Raw genomic sequence first — 18,454 nt, 5'->3', positions numbered from 1 at the left:
TGAAGGTATTACCTGAATGATGCACACACAGAAGCCGAGAGTGAGCTGCACTTTTGTGTKTGTGAGTAGAGAGGCTCAGGGAGGATTGAAAGAGAGCAATGTTCTCTCTCCTGAGTTAATATTTAGACAAGCCTACCTCTTTTTTTTTCATAAATATTTCTATTTTTGCATTTCCCAAGAAGCATTGGGAGTAAGCTCTCCAGAAACTTAAATATGGTATTTATCCCTTGCTCTACAGTTAAATCTGGCAGAGCTGGTCTTGCTTTTCTTGAGCTTCTGATTACAGGATAYGTACTTTTCATTTTTAATTCCTTGGTGTGTCTTCAGTCAAATTACCTCCTTCCTTGCCAGTAGTGGAGGTTAGGTCCCACCACAAAGTAATTACAAGTACTGGAGATGTGCATTCTGCTCCCTTCCTCCAGGCATTCAGATTCTGCCCAGTGCTCTGTGCGTGTGTGTGGTCTTAATTTCAAGGACACACAGCAGTCCAGGGGCTGTGAGCCCACTCTTATTTTTGTTACCTGTTTGCAACTGACCTCTGTTGATATCTCACCAGCTCGATGCACTCAGCTGTGAATGAAGGGTCTTGTGCAGCCTTGCAGGATGTTGGTGGCACAGGCACAGTCCCATGGCTGCCTCCCAGGATGTTGGTGCAGCATGTGGTTAATTCAAAGCTCTGTTGTGTTTATTAGCCCTGCAGTGTAGCTACTTGCTCTCTCTTAATTTTGCATGTGCAGTAAATAATCCGTTTGAAAGCAGAAGAAAGCTTTCAAAGAAAGATCAACACTCTTTTTTCTTTTCTGTATATTTGCCTTCAGTTTCCAGSCGCTTGATTTAAAGGCTGTGCCTCTCACAACGACAGATGAGCTGTGGCAGAGGACTGTGCCTCATGCTATTGGGATGCAGTGCAGTTGGTGTGGGATATTCTCCTGCAACAGGAAAGAACAGCCATGACTRAAGTCTAGCAGTTGAAATAGGAAGTTTCCTGAGGCAGAATTGCAACTGTCAAAACTGCATTTGATTATTTTGTGTTTTTAAAAGGGGTTGTTAATAGCCTCGTGGAATTGTTTTCAGGTTGAGTCTTTCCAAGTTTGTGATCCTCTGTCATACTTCAGACTGGCAAAATAATCCCTTTTTCAGCAAGTCAGACACTGAATGGAAATGGGGAACTAAACTTACCGTGCCAATCTCCTTCCAGTTCTTGACAGTGCTGGGCAACCTTTCAGCTTTATCTACAGAAAAGATGCACAGCTTTCTCCTGACTAGTGAGCTTGCARTAAGTGGAGTTAGGGGATAATTCTGCCAACACATGATGCACATTGCTGCCAGTTAAAATATGCATCCTGTGCTGTGACTTCCCAGAGGCTCTGTGCAGGAAATTAGCATGKTCACCATGGCACTGGTGCTCCTGTGAAATCATCAAAGCCTATATCCTCTTTAGCACTTACTGAATGAATCCTTGGAGGGGAAAAAAATGAATTTAAGGTGCGACAAATACTTTGTTCTTAAAAATATAATCTCACCATTTGAGCTGTTTGCTGACTGCAAGCAGTGGAAGAAGCAGAAGTCTAGCTAAAGGCTATGTCTAGAAGGAGGAATAAAAAGGAGTCAGCAGGCATTAGCCTGTTTGGGACATGGCTCTCTGGCTGCTTTACCCAGTGGCTTGTTTAGTCTTGTTCTGCTACGCATTAGCAGCTTTCAGCAATGCWCAGTGATTAGTGCTGTGTCTTTCCTCGCTGCTCCTCTGTGTATCCTGGGGCTAGGATTAGGTTACAGCCCTGAAATGGCACGGTTGTCTGCATTGACTGAGAGCTGAATGGCAAGGGCAGAGTTTTGTTGATAGACTAAAATGTCTCCTGTGTTTGTTTCCCTTCTCTGGAGGAGGAATGACATTATTTTCATTTGTCSTCTTTCTGTCCCTGATCTAAACATGTGGTGTCCAATTTCCTTCCCTGGCAGGTGACCTGGAAAATGAGGAATGGTGTCTGGCTACGGAGTTTACTCCAGCATCAATAAAGACTGAGCCGGGGCTGTGTGAGACATCAGGCCTTGCTCCCTCAGTCAGTCTCACTGTCACRGCCACGTCGCTGGAGGGGGAACAGCCTGAGCTGCACACAGATGCCCTGGTATTTCAGAATTCCTGTTCTCCTCTCTGCACGATTAGCCACGGGTTCTAAAACTGCATTCCCATGTGGCCTCCTTGGTGCCAAAGCTTGGCAGTTCAGGGTGCACGCTGCAGTCTGCTTTAATGGTTTTTAATGTTTGCTGGTGTCCCACTGTTGCTATTAAGAGTYTGTCTTTTAAAATACTTGTCTGCATCTTCACCTTTTAATGGTTGGATATACAACTTTGTCTTCCATGCTAGCTCCAAAGCCTGGGGCTCTTGGGTTTTTAGAAATATTTGAATAGTTTCTAATGAACCAGCTGCACCTGAACTGACTAATCCATTTGCTCTATCAAAATCCATTTGCTAAGTGTCTTTCATAAGAATTTGCTTTAGTGCTGCTATGCCTTCCCCTAAGCAGAGCAAGACTCCTTGTTTGGATTGACTGGAGAGTTTCCCTGTTTGCCTGCAAAGTTACTTTTGCCAGATYTGTGCAACTTTGACATTTCAAGCTGCTGCTACTTCCAGACCAACCAGCCTCAGAAGGAGCTTTGTGATGCCTTTCTGACCACAGCTGGAGCAGCCCGTGGGCATCCTAAAGAGCTCAGTTTGGCTGTGGTTGGGTTAAGGACAATGAACTGCAGCAGCTCACCAGGGTCCCCAGCCACTGGGGAAGAAGCATGGCTGTTCCCAGACCCCAGAATGCAATGTCATTTCAGGATTCAGGGAGTTGATACATGCTGAAAATAAATATTTCCACTCGGATGTGGATCAGAAATGTGTGCGACAGAAATTATTTTACGAGAAACTGGAAAAAGCTAAGCACCAGTTTCCCATAATTCTCTCCTAATTTGAATGTGCTGTTCCCAGTATATTGTCCTGCTGTAGCTTGGGATGCTGAGATTTGCAGACAGAGCATTGGGACTTGCTGGTGGCTCACTGCTGTTGCATGGATTAGTTAAGTTACACAGGTTGCTGAGAGAGATTTGGCTGCAATGAAAATGCTGATGTTCCAGACAGACTTCCTCAGGCCTGGGAGTTCAATGAAAGTTCCTGTGAAATGAACTCAGGTCCCAAAACCTGGTGCTCGGTGACTGGCACCCTGCTCTTGCTCCCAGATGACAATGGCCTTTAAGAGGCTCTCCCCGACACCCAGGGTGTTTCTGTCCTTGCTCAAACAGACTGTGCAGTCCAGCAAATCCTAGCAGCGCCTCTGTTGCTAAGAGAAGTAATTTGAGTGGGTTGCATGTTAGCTTTCAGTCTGAAATGTCATCTCTGAGGCGTAATCTTTTATTTTAGCTAAATGTAGTAGTAAGAAAAGCCATAGTGGGAGTAGTCAGGGCAGTATTCTCTGTAGCCTGGTTTAGCAAACTGTGTGAAGCAGTCAAAGCTTTGCCCATAGCAGAGCAGGAGGAGAGGAAACCTCTCCATTTATGGAGAAGTAATCCTTGTGTCCTTCTGTTAAGATTTTTAAGATGTGTACTCTAGGTTTTCATGCTGTTAATTTCTCTTTTCTAGATGAAACCACTGACCCAGAAAGTTCTTCCAGAGATTAAATTGGAGCCCCATGAAGTGGATCAGTTCCTGAACCTCTCTTCTAAGGAAGGTCTGTTAAATACCAAAAGAAAATGTAGGGGGAGATGACCAGAAAGCACAATAAATGTACTTTACCCTGATTAAATATTTGGATTCCTTSTTCACCATGTTAGTCTTTAGGCTGAAGCTGTTCTTTTCTAGGGATTCAGCTCCGGCTATTTAKGTGCTTTTTTTTCCTTTCTTTTTTGCCCTCCCTTTTTCATCACAAAGAAAATGATCCCTTTTTGTCTGTARGGTATTAATAATTGTACCAAAGGGAGCTTGAATTCTTCAAATACAGGATTATTTTAAATAGAAAAGAAATCAATTTGAGCAGAGTTAGATAAGACAGAGGAAGCTTTACTGTTAACCTCTGATGCAAAAGCAAGGATGTGAGTTTATATGAAGATAAAAGTTAGGCAAATCCCTTTGTAGCATATTAGTTTTAAGAGCCACCATCACCTCTTTGTACTACACTCTAATGTGGAAGGAGGAGCAAAGGTGCCTGCCCTGAAAGCTAAACACATTTAAAGCCAAGAAAACTTTGGAAGAGCTAAAYATTTGGCATGAAATCTGAGCAGATAACTGCACTTCAGTTAGAAACACTTGATATTCTGTTAGTGTATTCATTTCTCTAGGTAAGCAGTACTGCTCTAGGGAGAGAAGCAAATGATGTAGCAGGTGGATAAAGGGAGGTTGTATCTCATCCCAGGGTATAGATCTGTTTGCTCAGTTAGTGGGATTAAGGGCCTTTCTGTTTTTCAAATAAGTTTATTCTTCTGGCAACTGCAAGAGCTAGGATGCGAGACCAATTACTATTTTTCTTATATCCTCCCTCACCACCCATTTGGTCTTTTCAACTCGAATTTGCAAAGCATAACAAAAGTGGAAGGTGCAAATTAGCCCTTTATCTTCCTACTTGAAAATTTAATTGCTGTAAATTTAGCTCAGAGAAAAAAAAATATTACTTAGTTATGGCTGTTTTGAACATCTGCTCAATGGTCCATGCATTGAGGGTAGGTGAGACATGCCCTGCTTCTCTCGGTCAGGCCCATTTGGTCATAAACAGCACTTTGCCTGCCAATTCTAGAGCAGGTTCTTTTGGCTGTAATTGAAGTTATTTTATGGCCCTGGGTGAGAGAGGTTCCTGTGGTGGCTGCCTGTGCTGCTCCTGCTCCATCAGTGCATTGAAGCCTTTGCTGTCACTAGGTTGTCAGTCACTTCTCAGTTGTGCCAAACCACATCTTTAGGAGGCCTCTCTCTCCTTCCTGATCATGTAACACCTTGGATGTGATCCCTTCCCTTGAAAAATACTGGCAAATTGTTTAATCCACAGTAAAGTCAGAAAATACTATTTTTGCCCGCTCATGTTTTTGGAGAGAAAGTATGCTGACTCAGAGCCCCTCTGCTCATGTAGCTTCCCAGGAACAGGGAGCTTGTACTTTACATTCTACATAAACCTCAGAGCATTTGAAGAAGAMGCTGAAGTGTAGGTAGAAGTGACTGGAGCATATGCACAGAGCCCTGTTTTGTCTGTCAAACCTAAAGATAGCTGCTGCATTTCATTCCTTCTTTGGAGACCTGCATGCTCGAACATCTTCCAATTTGCCACTTTTGCTCGATCCATTTTTTAGCAGACATTCCTACCCTTGGAAACTGTGTGGTGGCRGCAGCAGCAATTTAAATGGACACTTTCAAACCTTGGGTTACATTCTGTCTCTGTTGCCTTTTAGCAGTGGATCCCCTGCATTTGCCTCCCACCCCTCCCAGCAGCCATGGCAGTGACTCTGAAGGAGGGCAGAGCCCGGCTCGGTCGCTCCCTCCTTCCAGCCCTGTCCAGCTCCAAGCCACGCCTAAAGTTCCATCACGCACGGCTTCAGTGCTCTCCAATTCCCCTCTCCTGACTGCACCACATGTAAGTTGAGCTGGCTTTCTCCAACATTTATCTGTGTGTCTTCTTTTTTATTTCTTTTGACAGAGATTTGCGAACTTTTTGTTGTTGTTTAGATAAATTCACGTCTGGTCAAAACTGCGGATCCAGTAGTTCTTGCTCACTGGTCTGTTCTGTTCCCACAGAGAACAGCATATGCTTCTCCTCTTRAGTTGAGACAGGGTTCACTGGTGTTATCAGGTTTATCCCATCACAGGCTGTGTTTTGCCTTAGGGCCCAGCCCTGCTGGGTTGACCTGTCTGTGGTAGATCTGCATCTGTCCTCTCATCACTCTCATCAAGTGGTGATCTTTAGGGAGGCATTTTCAGTGGTGTTTCTCATGTGTCTCTTTCTCTCTTTGAGCCAAAGACAGTTTTACTGTTGGCCTCTGKGTGTACAGAGCTGGGCCAAGAATGATTATTTTGGGGGAATCCTTCCCAAAGGTTCAAACTCTGAATGGAAGTTGCCTAAAAGGTCTTCCACACATTGACAGTTCCAAGAGGCTGTTGTTCTAGTAGGCCTAGTCCTCTCTGCCTCTCTTCCCTAAAAACCTTTTCTTCTAGGACTGTGTGCACTTACTGTTTTGTTTTATATTATCTTCTATAATTTCTATTTTCTACCCTTGAAGAAATTGCAGGGGACTGGCCCGCTCATCCTGACAGAGGAGGAGAAGAGAACGCTGATAGCAGAGGGCTACCCAATCCCTACCAAACTGCCCCTGACAAAAGCAGAGGAGAAAGTGCTAAAGAAAATCCGCAGGAAAATAAAAAACAAGGTAAATAGTTAGCTTTGCTGGGTAGTTCCCACTTGTCCTTTGTTTTAAAAAAAGCTGCAGAATTCTGCAGTAATGGTCTGTGTTACTGTTGAATGCTATAAGTTGTCTTTTAATAAAGCMCTTTTTGTTCCTAAACACATCCATCAAATTGTCTGTCACTATGAGTGTGCCTCAGTGTAGGTATTTACCTGAACCATTAACAATAGAGTATTTAGCAGGCAGGGTATCAAGTTGCTGTGGCTTTGGCTCTGTTTAAAAATCAGTATAATTCTGCTCTTATGGTAGGCAAAGACCTCTGTGTTCTTTTCATGGTGATGAACGTGTTCTTTTCTATTTCCTGTTTTAAAATATGACTCTGTATTTCAGTACATTAGTCTTTTGGTCACTGGATCCAACGACTTGTAAAGTTGATGCCAAGGCTGCCAAATGCCCTACAAGTTTGGGTTTGGTTTTTTTTTTTTTTTTTCAGACATGGGGAGGAGCCTAGTGGTGGGGAAAAATGCAATTTTTTCAGACTGGCCCTCTCACTTGTTCTACAGGATTTTGGCATATCTTTAGTGGTTACTGTATTCTGCTACTGGTTTTGCAGATAGAGGTGTAAATTTGTCCACTTTAAATTGGAATTTAGTCTTGTAATGTGTTTTTCCAAAATGTTTTGAAGTGATCTTGKGCTTTTCATGTATCACTTACATACAATCACGAGTCATTTATATTGGAGGGGAAATCTGGAGGTCCTTTTGTTATACTCCTGGCTTGGAAAGCAGGGTCAGCTTAGAGCAGGTTGCTGAGGGTCTTGTCCAGTCACATTTTAATGCCCCAAAGGGTGATGTCTGAGCAACATGTTCCCATATTAGACCACTCTTGTATAAACAAATAAATAGAATCCCTAGCATTTAATTAGMATTTCCTTTGCTGCAGCTGGTATTTGATGCCTCTTGCTATTTTGCTGTGCACCTCTGAGAGCTCTGACATCAGCTTTCTCATGAAGCAAAGATTAAGACAGCAATAGGATTCCTTCCTTTGTCTTCAGTGTGAACAAGCACAGCTTTTTCTGCCCTTCCCGAAATGTCATGTGCTCTGGCATGCTTAYTATAGCAGTGGTCTGCCTCTGGGCTTGCTTCTGGACATCCAGAGGATTTGTTTCTGAGCCACAGACTCTGCTGCTCTGCTCAGCTGTGGTTTTGCAGCCACTGAACAGAGGGGGAAGAGCCATTTTTCTGCTACCTACAGAGAAATGCTTTGTTGGCTACTTTTCCAACATTGCTGACAAATGTTTGACTTGTTCCTCAGGGCCCCATGTCTTTGCAAAGCTGCTTTCTAATACATTCATGGACTTTTCCTCTCCCAAATGCAGGGCATTGTCCTGGGAATATCTTTTAGTATTTGTCCTAGGATATTCTGTGATTTACTTTTTAAGGTTAGCAGGGGATGATCTTTTTTTTTTTGCGTGACTGAGAGGAGGAGTCTKTCTTCAGAATGTGGAAATAGATCGAGTCAGCGCTGTGCTTGCCAGGAATAGAAATGAGAACAAGACAGAGGCTTGAATCTAATAAATTTGGGGTTTGTTAATTCATCTCTGATGCTTTCGTTTTCTATGCAAACKTTTGATGTTTTCCCTTGTTTTTCTTTAGATCTCTGCCCAGGAAAGTAGAAGRAAAAAGAAAGAATACATGGACAGTCTGGAAAAAAAGTAAGCCAGCCTCCTTCCTGTTTCCATCAGGCCAATAGCAGGAGTTGTGGGACTGGGAAGGGATCCAGCTGTGGCTGCTGGGACAGTTCCATGCASAGAGTGCCAGCTGCCATCTCGTGGCAGTGACTGAGAAAAGACTCTGCTGCTGGCAGCTGCTTGCCAGGGGTCAGGGCTGTGCAGGTCCCTAATGTGCCAGCAGACACTTTGCACCTAAAATCAGGCAAGAGCCAGCTGCTGTTGGTCTTCACCTGTGTTAGCCCGGTGGACAGGCAGTGTTCAGGGAAGGATGGATACAGAGTGAGCATATTCTGTCTTYTAGTGCAGATGAAAACAGAAATAGGAAGTGGATGAGTCAGGACTGCCTGGGAAAATAAGCAGGACTCGGGAAAATAGCATGTGACCCATCGRCTTCCCTCAGCAAGCAGGAGCCAAACCCCCAGTTAATGATTTATATTCCAAATGAATCTTTCTTCCAGGAGATGAATATTCTAGTATTACTCTTATGCAATTCACCAGATGGTTCTGTTAAAACCCTTATACCATCTTTGGTGATATCTTTGATGTAATTTCCATTTTTTCCTTGTCTCTTTATAGCTCTGTCTCGCTTTTCAGAGTTACTCTTGTGATATTCTACCTCCTGCATACCAGATATCAAGGCTATTTCCTTCTCTCTTTTTCCTCTTGAAGCTGTTCAGGATGGTCCTGTTTGTCTTCTTAGGACTCACATATTTTACCTGGACCTCTTATGTGCCGTGTTATATATAATTCCTTTAGTTTGGGGATTTCCAGGGACAGTGTGGAAATGGGTAGAATCCTGGGACAGTCTTGAGCACTGTTTTTAGTCTCCTGGTTTATTAGCCCTCAAAACTTGAAATTTGAGTATCTGATTTAGAAGCATGGCATTTGCCAGATAGCTGGTGCAACTTTTGCTGTGTTTTTCACACTGAGAAATGTGATTCAATACTRTGACCTAAGTTCATTGGTGTAATGTTTCTTTAAATGTAGGCAAGATTGTGGAGCTCTCAGTAAAAGCAAGTTTGGCTTGTTTTATGACCTCTTGAATAAATAACTGATRTTTTTAAATTTCCCTTTCATTGTGCCACTTCCAGAGTCGAGACCTGCTCGAATGAAAACAGCGAGCTGCGTAAGAAGGTTGAAGTCCTGGAGAACACTAACAGGTAAGGTATGGAGATCAGAAAAAAAAAAACATAGCAGGATATTCCACTGAAAAGTGAAAATCTGGGGATTAAGAGATCAACTGAAATATGAACAATAGCTGTGTCTAAAGGAGTTCACATCAGAGAAAGATGTGGAAGGCACATCATATTTACTGTGACTGCCTTGGGATGTAAAGCATGGAGGTTTTGTTGTCATATCTTAAACTGTCTCCTCAGCCTGTGGTGTGCTTGAGAAACCTCTTAGCACTCGTTTTGGGTTCTTCCACTGCACAAGGGATTGTAAGTAGTAATACAAAACAAACAAAAAAACTACAGTCCAGCTCTCCCAGTTGTCTCCATTTAGTGAAATTTTGCCAGGAAGCCTTAACCTGGGACAGGGCACTTCCAGAAATTACAGTGCTGAAATTCAAAAGTCATTATTAGCTCCTTATGCACTACTAGATGTATTTATGACTATTTATTGCGCACCTTTATAACCATCTCACACCCCAGAATTTCCTTCCTTTGGAGGGAAAAATCACCTTCTTCCTAAAGAAATGGGTGACTCAGTGGTGGCTTTTTCAAAGGACACATGGCAGAAAATGTTTTGATAGCTCAGTTTTTAATTGGATGTTAGCTGAGAGTGCAGTGGCAGTCCTGGCTTATGCTCAGTGTGGCAAATTCCAGTGAGTAGGTCCTAGATGAGCCCACTCTTAACACTTTTCAGTTACAGGCATTTGAAGTGATGGTTGACTATTACCATGGAACACGATGGTGCCACTGAAGTGTGGGAGGGGGCTGRGTTTTGAAGATAAGACCCACGATCACAGAAAATGGCCCTAGAGCTTATCTGGCAGCCCGTTGATTGCTAATCGAGTGGCATGTGTTGTTTCCAATCTCTGGATCCAATCTCTRATTTCATGAAGCCAGAGCCTGTAGCATTGTGCCTTGCTGGAGARTGTCTCCCACACACTGCTCATACATAAAGACATCTGCTGCTTGCTTGAAGAGAGCCAAGCCATTTCTGTGCCACTTAGATCGTCCTCCAGGCTTTGGCATAAAAGAACCAGGAATTATTCTGTAGGTGTGGAGTAGGGATGTCTCACCCAGAATCTGTCCCAGAAGGTACTGAAGCCAAGTTCTCTTAAGAAAAGGTGCAGCTGTTGATTATCTACTTGGGGACAACAAGTTGTCAACCTTGGAGTTGTTCTCCCCAGTTRAAATAAATTTGGCCAGCTGTTTTCATCTCTGAGCTGTTGAGGATGCATTCATGATAACAGCTCTGTTGGTATTGTCCACCCTTTGAGAAAGGACCTTTAGCATCTTACCTATTATTTGATTRTCTTAATTCTTTCATGCTAAATGCTCTAAAAATTTTTAGGTAAGTGATGTTATCTCCAAATCCTTCATACTTTGGCCATGTGGGATGAGTTGTATTGTTTCCTTCCCTCTGCAGTAGATTGATGTTGATCTGAAATCTCTTGCAGAGAAGCAGATGTTCATCCTTCTGCACAGAAATTCTTGTCATTCATGGCAAAATGCTGTTTTGGATATTTAGATATCATCTGTGTCTAAAATCTGCTAAGGCTTACATGTGAAGTACTGAGAAATTTGTAAAAGTGCCTACTTTCATCAAACCTCAGTTTTGTAACTTACCATATTATGGGTTTTTTCACTCGGTTCCAAAAAGCCACTTTTCTGATTTACTATCTAATTGTGCAACTATCTCATTCAGAGAATGGTTCCAGGCCCTGGCTTAATGTACACTGTTTACATCCTACAATGAATTCAAAATACCTGATTTCCTCATGGGTATTTGCACAGAGCCTTGGCAGGACAGCCAAAAACTGTTCATGTTTCAGAACTTGTCTTCACAGTATCCTGGAACAGCCACAGTATGGCTGGAACTTTCATCTCTTATGTACAGTCAGAAATCAACKTTCAGAGCAGTGGTGGTCAGAATTCTTTAGCATCAGTTTGGTGTGTCAGATGCCCAAATTTATAGGTTTAGGACTTTATTTCTCAAAGTACCTGACACGGTTGTGCACACATATGTCTAATTTAATATGCCCAAAGCAGAGCCCTATTGACTTCAGTTGTAAGTTTGAGTGTTCATTGCAGTAAAAAATGAAGACATTATTAACTATATTATCTACAAGTAGATCTACAGACATCAGAGCTGTTCTTCCATTGTAAAAAATTGTAAGGGTGGAAGAAAGATAACAGAAAAATAAGAGCTGTGATCACATATTAAAATGTTTATGCATTCAGGTGTAGGTGAAGACAAACCTGGATTTTTACCTTGTTGGAAAATTGGGCTATAGCTGCTTACATAAAAGTTCATGAATATCTATGAGCTGTCAGTCAGTGTCATGTTTGGGTAGTCTAGCTGGATTGAGAGGCACTGAAGGGCAGTTTCCAAAGCACACAGCTATTGAACAGCAGTTTCCTTTCAGTATGTGCAATCAAATTTTAAGAGCATGTTTTTCTATATATAAAACACATTTGCATAGATACATACCTAAGACTTCAGGGAAACCCTCCTTGCATTTCAAAATCTGGCTTCAAACCATGGAAACACTTGTTTGCTTTTTTTTCTGGTAAAAGTGTTCCTTCATTACTCTCAGTAACATGAAAAAAATTAGAAGAGTCTTCATTGAAAGCCAGTCCTAGCCTCAAAATCTGCGTCTGAAAAGATATAATGTCAAAGGTTCAAGTGTGGTCAAAAAAGTTCCATCCAGGAGCATCTCCCTTGGCATTCACACATCTCAAAAGGCAAAGCAGGAGGCTGGGGATGAAGATACAGGAGAGTTTTTAATTCTCTTTACTCTGAGTGGGTGAGTGCAGCATTTTTGTCAGCTTTGGTATTAGAACACTAGCATATGTTACCTCTCCTAATTCGTGTGACTCAATCCCTTGGAAGAAACCCATCCAAGTTCCTTCCTAGGCAGTGTTCTCAAAACCAGAGAAGCACATTTTTACATGCATATCTCTTTTGTCTTTTAGCCACCAGTGAGCCATTGGTTTGAGTAAATCTAAACAGTCTTCTAAAGMTCAAGTTGTGCATCAATCTGACCCACCAAGRGKCTGTCAKCAYCAAAGCTGCCAGAGTTCACTGATTTGCTTGCCTGTTGTTTAATTTGAGGCTGGTCAAGTCATTTTACCAAATAATTTTCAAGGAATAAAGGATTTAGGTTTAAGTTGCAATGAGATATCTTGAACTTACTTTCAGGTCACCCTGACAATAGTTGACAAATCTTGGCTGTCCTGGAGGAGCTCCTTGCTTTCAGAGCAGCAGGACATTGGTTTTCATGTGAAATAAAATCTTCTATGAAAAATTGCTGAAAATGTTCTTTGTAATTCAAATGAGGAAGTGTTATGGATTTAAGTGGTCTTTTCGTTAAAACCTTACTTTGGGATTTGTCCTCTTTCCTACAAATGGGACAGACAGAGAAGGAGCCTCTGAGTAGAATCAGAAGACAGAATAATTTTTCTCTCTCCTTATCAGAATTAGATTTTGTTCCTCAGAGAATAGGAACAGTTTTCTAAACAAAAATTGATTAAGTGTTTCATGGCCCTCAGAAGATTTCTTTTTTGTTTGTTTAAATCAGTGTTGGGTTTTAAACAGAAATATTGAATTGAGGAAGCCTCCCAGGTGCTTCTGTAGTGAAAGTTTTCTCTCCTTAATAAAAGTGTAGCTGGAAGCAGGGAGCCTTGACTTTTTCCATACTTTGGAAGTGAAAAGGCCTCTTCTGAAGTGGATATATGTGACTATTCACACAGAACCAAGAGATCCCAGACAGTGTGAGTTTGCTGGCAGTACATGGAAGGAAGTGCAGGAGTCTTCAGTCACTTTACAGTTTCCCTATGAGGTGCTTCCATTGGCAGGGAAAAGCGTGAAAGCACGCTCACACCTCCTACAGAGGTGAYCCTCTAATTGAATATCCCCAGGAAATGTGTCAGACACAGTGAAAATAATCCCTGTGGTGCAAACCCCTGAGCATGCCATCTTGGGGTTGGATTTTTCTCTTGTTAGGACTTACCCATAGGCAGTGTATTCCACTGAAAGCATTCATGGCCCTTCTGCTGCTGTTTAGAGGGAACAGCATAATTTAGGACAAGTCCCTATTTTGTGGGGTAGAGATCTGCTCCTTGGGCCTCTCTTGGTCCAGATCATCCATGCAGCTGTCCAATAATGAGCTTTTGCATGGAAATCTTTTTGTGTCATTCAGATAGAGAATAGAAGCACCAAGGAGTGTCCCATTTTGGCCATGGCAGCATGAACTGATGTCATCTCTGACCAAATTTGTTTCTTGCTCTTGCCATGGTTCTTGCTCACAGTTTGCAAATGTATCCTGTCTGCCCCAAACACTGAGTCCCTGTCTGTTGAGAAGAAAACAGTAGTTCTGCTAAAACAGATRAATGACTTGGGGAAGAAAGACACTTCATGTGAAGGTAGTTGGTAAATAAGGTGGGGGATGAATCTTCCTCTGTGTACAGGAGACCTCAGAATACCTGCCTAATTATACTTTCCAAAGAGACTGTTTTGTAATCAGCTCTCTGGGCCCACTCTGCCCAACAGGWTTTTCAAATTGAGCATAAAAAGGCAGAGATGAGCAAAATGAGGAGAATTGCCTCTTCTCTGTTGATTTCCTCACCAGCCATTAGCTGTTTTCTCACTGACGCCTCCACAAAAAGTGGCAAGAATGATCAGCATTTCAAGGCTGCTGCTGCTGCCAGCCCCCGAGCTGAGGAGGAGGAGAGCTYCTTCCTCCTCGCTCTGCATCGAGCCCAGTGACTCAAACCTGAAATGGGGGAAAGATTTATTCTTCCATAATAGCAACAGAAAGTTCAGGGTTAAAAGGGCATYGCTGTCTAACACAGCTGCTGGCACCTTGGTGTGTGCCAGGAAATTATGTGCAATCAAATTTTATGAACCCTGTGCCATGCAGTGGGTATGAGGAGGAGCTGGGGAGAGATGTCAAAGAGAGCAGGGATGTATTAGGATGGTCTCATTTATGGGATGGACACTGTATCTCTTCATTTGCCTGTGGTCTCTTGGATGCTGAATAAAGGCTTGAATTGGGTATCRCTCTCTTTTTTCAGCACTGAGTTGCAGAATAAGCCATGCTCTCAAGAGCATGCAAGACATCCTTTCTCAATAAGTTGRGAAGGATCTGCTGGCCCAGATAAATGTGTGCTGTGAGAATGCCTTGTGCTCATTTCAGAATGTATTCCTGAAGTCCTTGAATTCATTAAACCCTAATTAGCAGKGAGCATTGATGATTAAAAAAATCTATGAAAATAGGCAGACCAGTGTATATTGAGCTGTGAAGGCACCTCTGGGTCTGTCCTACAATTAGCTTTTAGCCAGTTTGGTCTTAAAATACTCCTTCTATTTTCTCTGACATCCTGACCTTGCCTCTTGTTTTAGCTTTTGACATAACAGCCTCCAAAACTGTCGTCTGGAGTTTCTGTGGGGTATCCTCCACAGCAGATTGTGAAACTTATAGGAGAAGCAAAAAGTAAACTTGGAAACAAACAGCAAATACAACATCTTGTTACAAAATTATGCTGTGTTTGTGTTGAGGACAGGCATTTGAGTTGCTCCTTGACTGTTAAAAAAACTGCTGTGGAAACCCTGCATCAATCATACTTTGGGATAATCTCCCATTTAAATTACTTGTATTCTGACTGTAGTAWTTGATGCTACAGCAGAAAAAAAAACAACCCAAAAACAGGAAGACTCTGCTGGACAAGGACTGTTGGCTCCAAACACAAGAGAATTGTCATTGTGGTTGGGACCTCTGAATAACACAATCTGAGTAGCCACATGAAGCATCTGCAATTTTTGTTAACTGCAGGATTTAGCAAATAGCAATAAACTGTTTTATTTAATAAATGAATGTGAGAAATGAAGTCTGTGCTTATGTCTGCTTTTTAAGACCTTCTTGTTAAAAGTCATCCAGCATGGGCTCTAAAGCACTGAACAATGGGTTTTTTKGGGGAAAGGAGATAGCTCTATACCTTGATAACCAACTACAGCAGTTWTAAACTTGATTCTTTAAAAATAATGGCAAAACTCCTGCTGAATTCATGTCATAGAGTCAGGTTATGGATGTAACTTGCATCTAGAGCTCTTTCAGTTGTTAATGTGCCATTTCTTATTGAAACACTGAAAATACCATTTTTATTTATAAGAGCTTGCTGAAGGCACTAAAGAAGTAACTGTTCAGAGACATCATCTGAGGGAAAAGCAAAAGATCTGTTTGAAAGTTCCAATGCTAATACATGTAAACCTTCGTAAAATTGAAAACATTAATTTCTAGTAATTTCAAGGAGAAGACTCTTAACTACCTCTACCTTATCCCAAATGCTGTTTCATTTCCAGGTGTGGAATTTGAAACAAAGAGCTATTTAACCAACAAGCAGCTCAGTGTGTGTGATGCTTGTGTGTTGCCTTTGCTTTCCAGAACACTTCTGCAGCAGTTGCAGAGACTCCAAGCCATGGTCGCTGGCAAAGTGTCCCGCTCGTGTAAGGCAGCCAGCACACAAACGGGGACCTGTCTCATGGTGAGTGTCCCTAAGGCTGCAAATTAGGGGTGGGAATCTCTTTCCACTCTTCAAAAGCACATCTCCTGTTCTGCAAAGCCTCTCAATGGCGTATTTGCAGATTGGGGAACTCCTTTTCATGATTTGAGACTGGTGACTGGTGAAGATTAATAATTTTGGGATGGTACTGCAGGAGACTGGCCCTGTGCTTTTAGTTGGGTGCTGSAGTGATGAAAGAAGGAGCAATGCTCCTCCAAGTGACCCACTTCATTATTTCCTGCGGTATTGGATGTGGGAAATGGTGTCTAGGATTGTAAAATGAAAATGAGGGTGACTTTTGAGGCTCGGTTCTTTTGACACCAATATAAATAAACYTGCTCAACCAAATCAAAATACGACTGAGGCTGTAAATCTACTGCCATTCTTTTTCAGCAGTTGTAGTCAAGATAAGAAAATGAGTGGAATGAAACATTTTTTTTTTTCCCTCCTTACACTCAGCTAGTAAGTCCCCTTTATACCTGAAGTGCTGTACATTGATGGAAATCATTTATAGGGCCTAAGCAGTTCTCCCAGTCTAGCCTCACTGTCACTTGGAAGTGAAACTGGGCTCAGCAGCAGAAATAACCTTGGAAATCCCCAGCAGTGTCTGTAAAACACACATGGTAACTTTTTCTGCTTTTCAACTTTGGGGGTAAATAAGGCAGAATGGTCAGAATGGTGCAGACATTGAAAACAAACCCCAGGGTTGAATTGTGCCCTTTGGAACACTGAATTGTTATTGTACWGGTGCCTTTGCCAAGTATGTGGTGATGAGAACGGCCTCAAATGATTTCTTTTGATAAAGGATCAGTTCTGATGTACGCATGTGGGTCAAGTGCACTTACCTGTTCTGCATCCTCCCTTTGCCAGATGGTGGTGCTGTGCTTTGCAGTAGTTTTTGGCAGCTTCTCTCAGAGCTATGGGCCATACCCTTCTGCTACMAAGATGGTGTTGCCCAGGCAGCATTCCTCACCAGAGTCCTACACAGATTCCATTGGTAAGTGACAGCTGTTCCAGTCTTGCTCTTTGCTTGATTGTACTTAAGCATTTGTTTCCCATCCCCATTCCTAACCCTCTTCTCAAGCACCTCTTGCTTTTCTGCTCCTTAAATGGCCATTTTTAATATATATCTGTGTTCTTCTAAGAAGGATAGCTTGGCAAACTATGCTGATGGCAGCAGACTTCATAGAAATGTGCAAAACCTCTTCCCCACTAGCCTGCTTGGTAGTTAAAGAATTTTTGCATTTGTTTGTGGAACTAAAGTTAGTGGGATGTGAAAGGTAGCAGGGTTTCTACTGGGTAGCAAATGTTCATACTGTCAAAAAGCACAAATKATTTCAGTTGGTGTTTTCTTTGCCAGTGTCACCAAAGGGTCCAAGGACAGAATGGGAAACAGTATTGCATAACCATAATGAACCAAAATATTATCAAAGTGATTAATTTTGTTCTAGTTTTGTGAATAATTTAGATCTTTTTGATCCCTACCTACACCATTSCTGTGGTTTCTCTCTTCAGCTATCAAATTGCCAGTTAACCACTATGAAAAGAAAACTCCTTTGTAGCTTTAGCTCTGCTCTAACAGTTTCCATTTCCTGAAATGACCAGGCCTGTCCTCTGAGCTATCTGTTGCTCATCTCATTTTGCCTTCTGTCTCTGTATGCAGTGAGGTCAAGGAGTCTACTAATTTATGAAGAGCCTTACCAGCTGGAGGAGTCATCAAGCCCCGTGTCCTTTGCAGATCGCAAGGACAGGCAAGCAGACACCTCCAAGTTGCCAGCACTGTCCCTGGAAGCTGTGGCAGGGACACAGCAGGATGACATCATGCAGTTCACAATAGCCAACGAGACAAGGCTGGAGAAATCAGTGCTGCTGGGCTTGCAGCAGCACAGGTAAGAGCAGGCTGCTTGTCACATCGTGTTGTGTGTCACTGTCCTGTATGCCTGAAGGCCAGAGGTTAGACTGGCAGCTCAGCTATGCTGGGCACCATGAAACATGAAGTAAGAGGGTTTTTTTATCTGGAGAGCCTATAGGAAAAGTCATTTTGCTGTGGAGAAATTGTTGCAGCAATTTTGTAGTAATACAGCAACCAAACTCTGCCAGAAACAAACTTCTGTAAGCCTGTTAGCTGGGCCTTCCCACTTCTTTAAAGCACTTTCTTGAGTACCTCCCAAAGGAATAAGCTTTTGCCAGTTGTGTGGAAATGTGAGGTTGTGACTCACAGGGCTTTCTACGAGGTTAGGGTGTGAAGAGCTGGGTTTCTCTCTTACTAAAGCATTGCTGTGGAAAGTTTGCAGGACTTGGTCTCAAGAGACAGACATGTAAAAGTTCTGACTACTTAAGTGCCTACACTGAGTTCCYTCACTTCTAGCATAAATGTAAGGGATTTTTTTGGGTCTTTTTAGCATAAATTTAAGTTTTGGGAGCCTTTGAAACGAGAGTAATTTACTGGTTTAAATATGTGTGCTTCTTTCTGCTGCAACTCTTTCTGCACCTTTCTGCTGCACCTTTTCTTTTCAGTATGTTACCAGACTGAACTGAGTGACAAATACCTGSTAAATACTGAATGGCTCTTTAGCATTTGCCAATTCAAGCAGRATATGCACTTTTAAAAATTACTATTATCATTAACCTT

The 18,454-nt window shown here is 42.3% G+C and overlaps 1 protein-coding gene across 2 annotated transcripts in view; it reads left to right on the top strand.

Moving 5' to 3' along the window:
• Positions 1-18,454, top strand: part of CREB3L2 (cAMP responsive element binding protein 3 like 2) — a 70,388-nt gene that overhangs the window by 45,524 nt on the left and 6,410 nt on the right. The window contains exons 3-11 of one of the 2 annotated variants that reach the window (XM_057374500.1): positions 1,960-2,126; positions 3,623-3,710; positions 5,416-5,594; positions 6,238-6,384; positions 8,016-8,074; positions 9,184-9,252; positions 15,705-15,804; positions 16,693-16,819; positions 17,486-17,711. In XM_057374500.1, coding sequence (XP_057230483.1) covers positions 1,960-2,126; positions 3,623-3,710; positions 5,416-5,594; positions 6,238-6,384; positions 8,016-8,074; positions 9,184-9,252; positions 15,705-15,804; positions 16,693-16,819; positions 17,486-17,711 — 1,162 coding nt within the window. Of the gene's footprint in view, positions 1-1,959; positions 2,127-3,622; positions 3,711-5,412; positions 5,595-6,237; positions 6,385-8,015; positions 8,075-9,183; positions 9,253-15,704; positions 15,805-16,692; positions 16,820-17,485; positions 17,712-18,454 lie in introns of both variants that reach the window. The other variant, XM_057374499.1, reaches the window with a different exon arrangement.

Source organism: Malurus melanocephalus, unplaced genomic scaffold, assembly GCF_030028575.1.
Source record: "Malurus melanocephalus ecotype Western Australia unplaced genomic scaffold, MMel_1.1 scaffold_226, whole genome shotgun sequence".
Taxonomy (NCBI): Eukaryota; Metazoa; Chordata; class Aves; order Passeriformes; family Maluridae; genus Malurus; species Malurus melanocephalus.
Note: the sequence above shows the minus strand (reverse complement) of the source record. Positions and strands in the feature narration are given on the sequence as shown.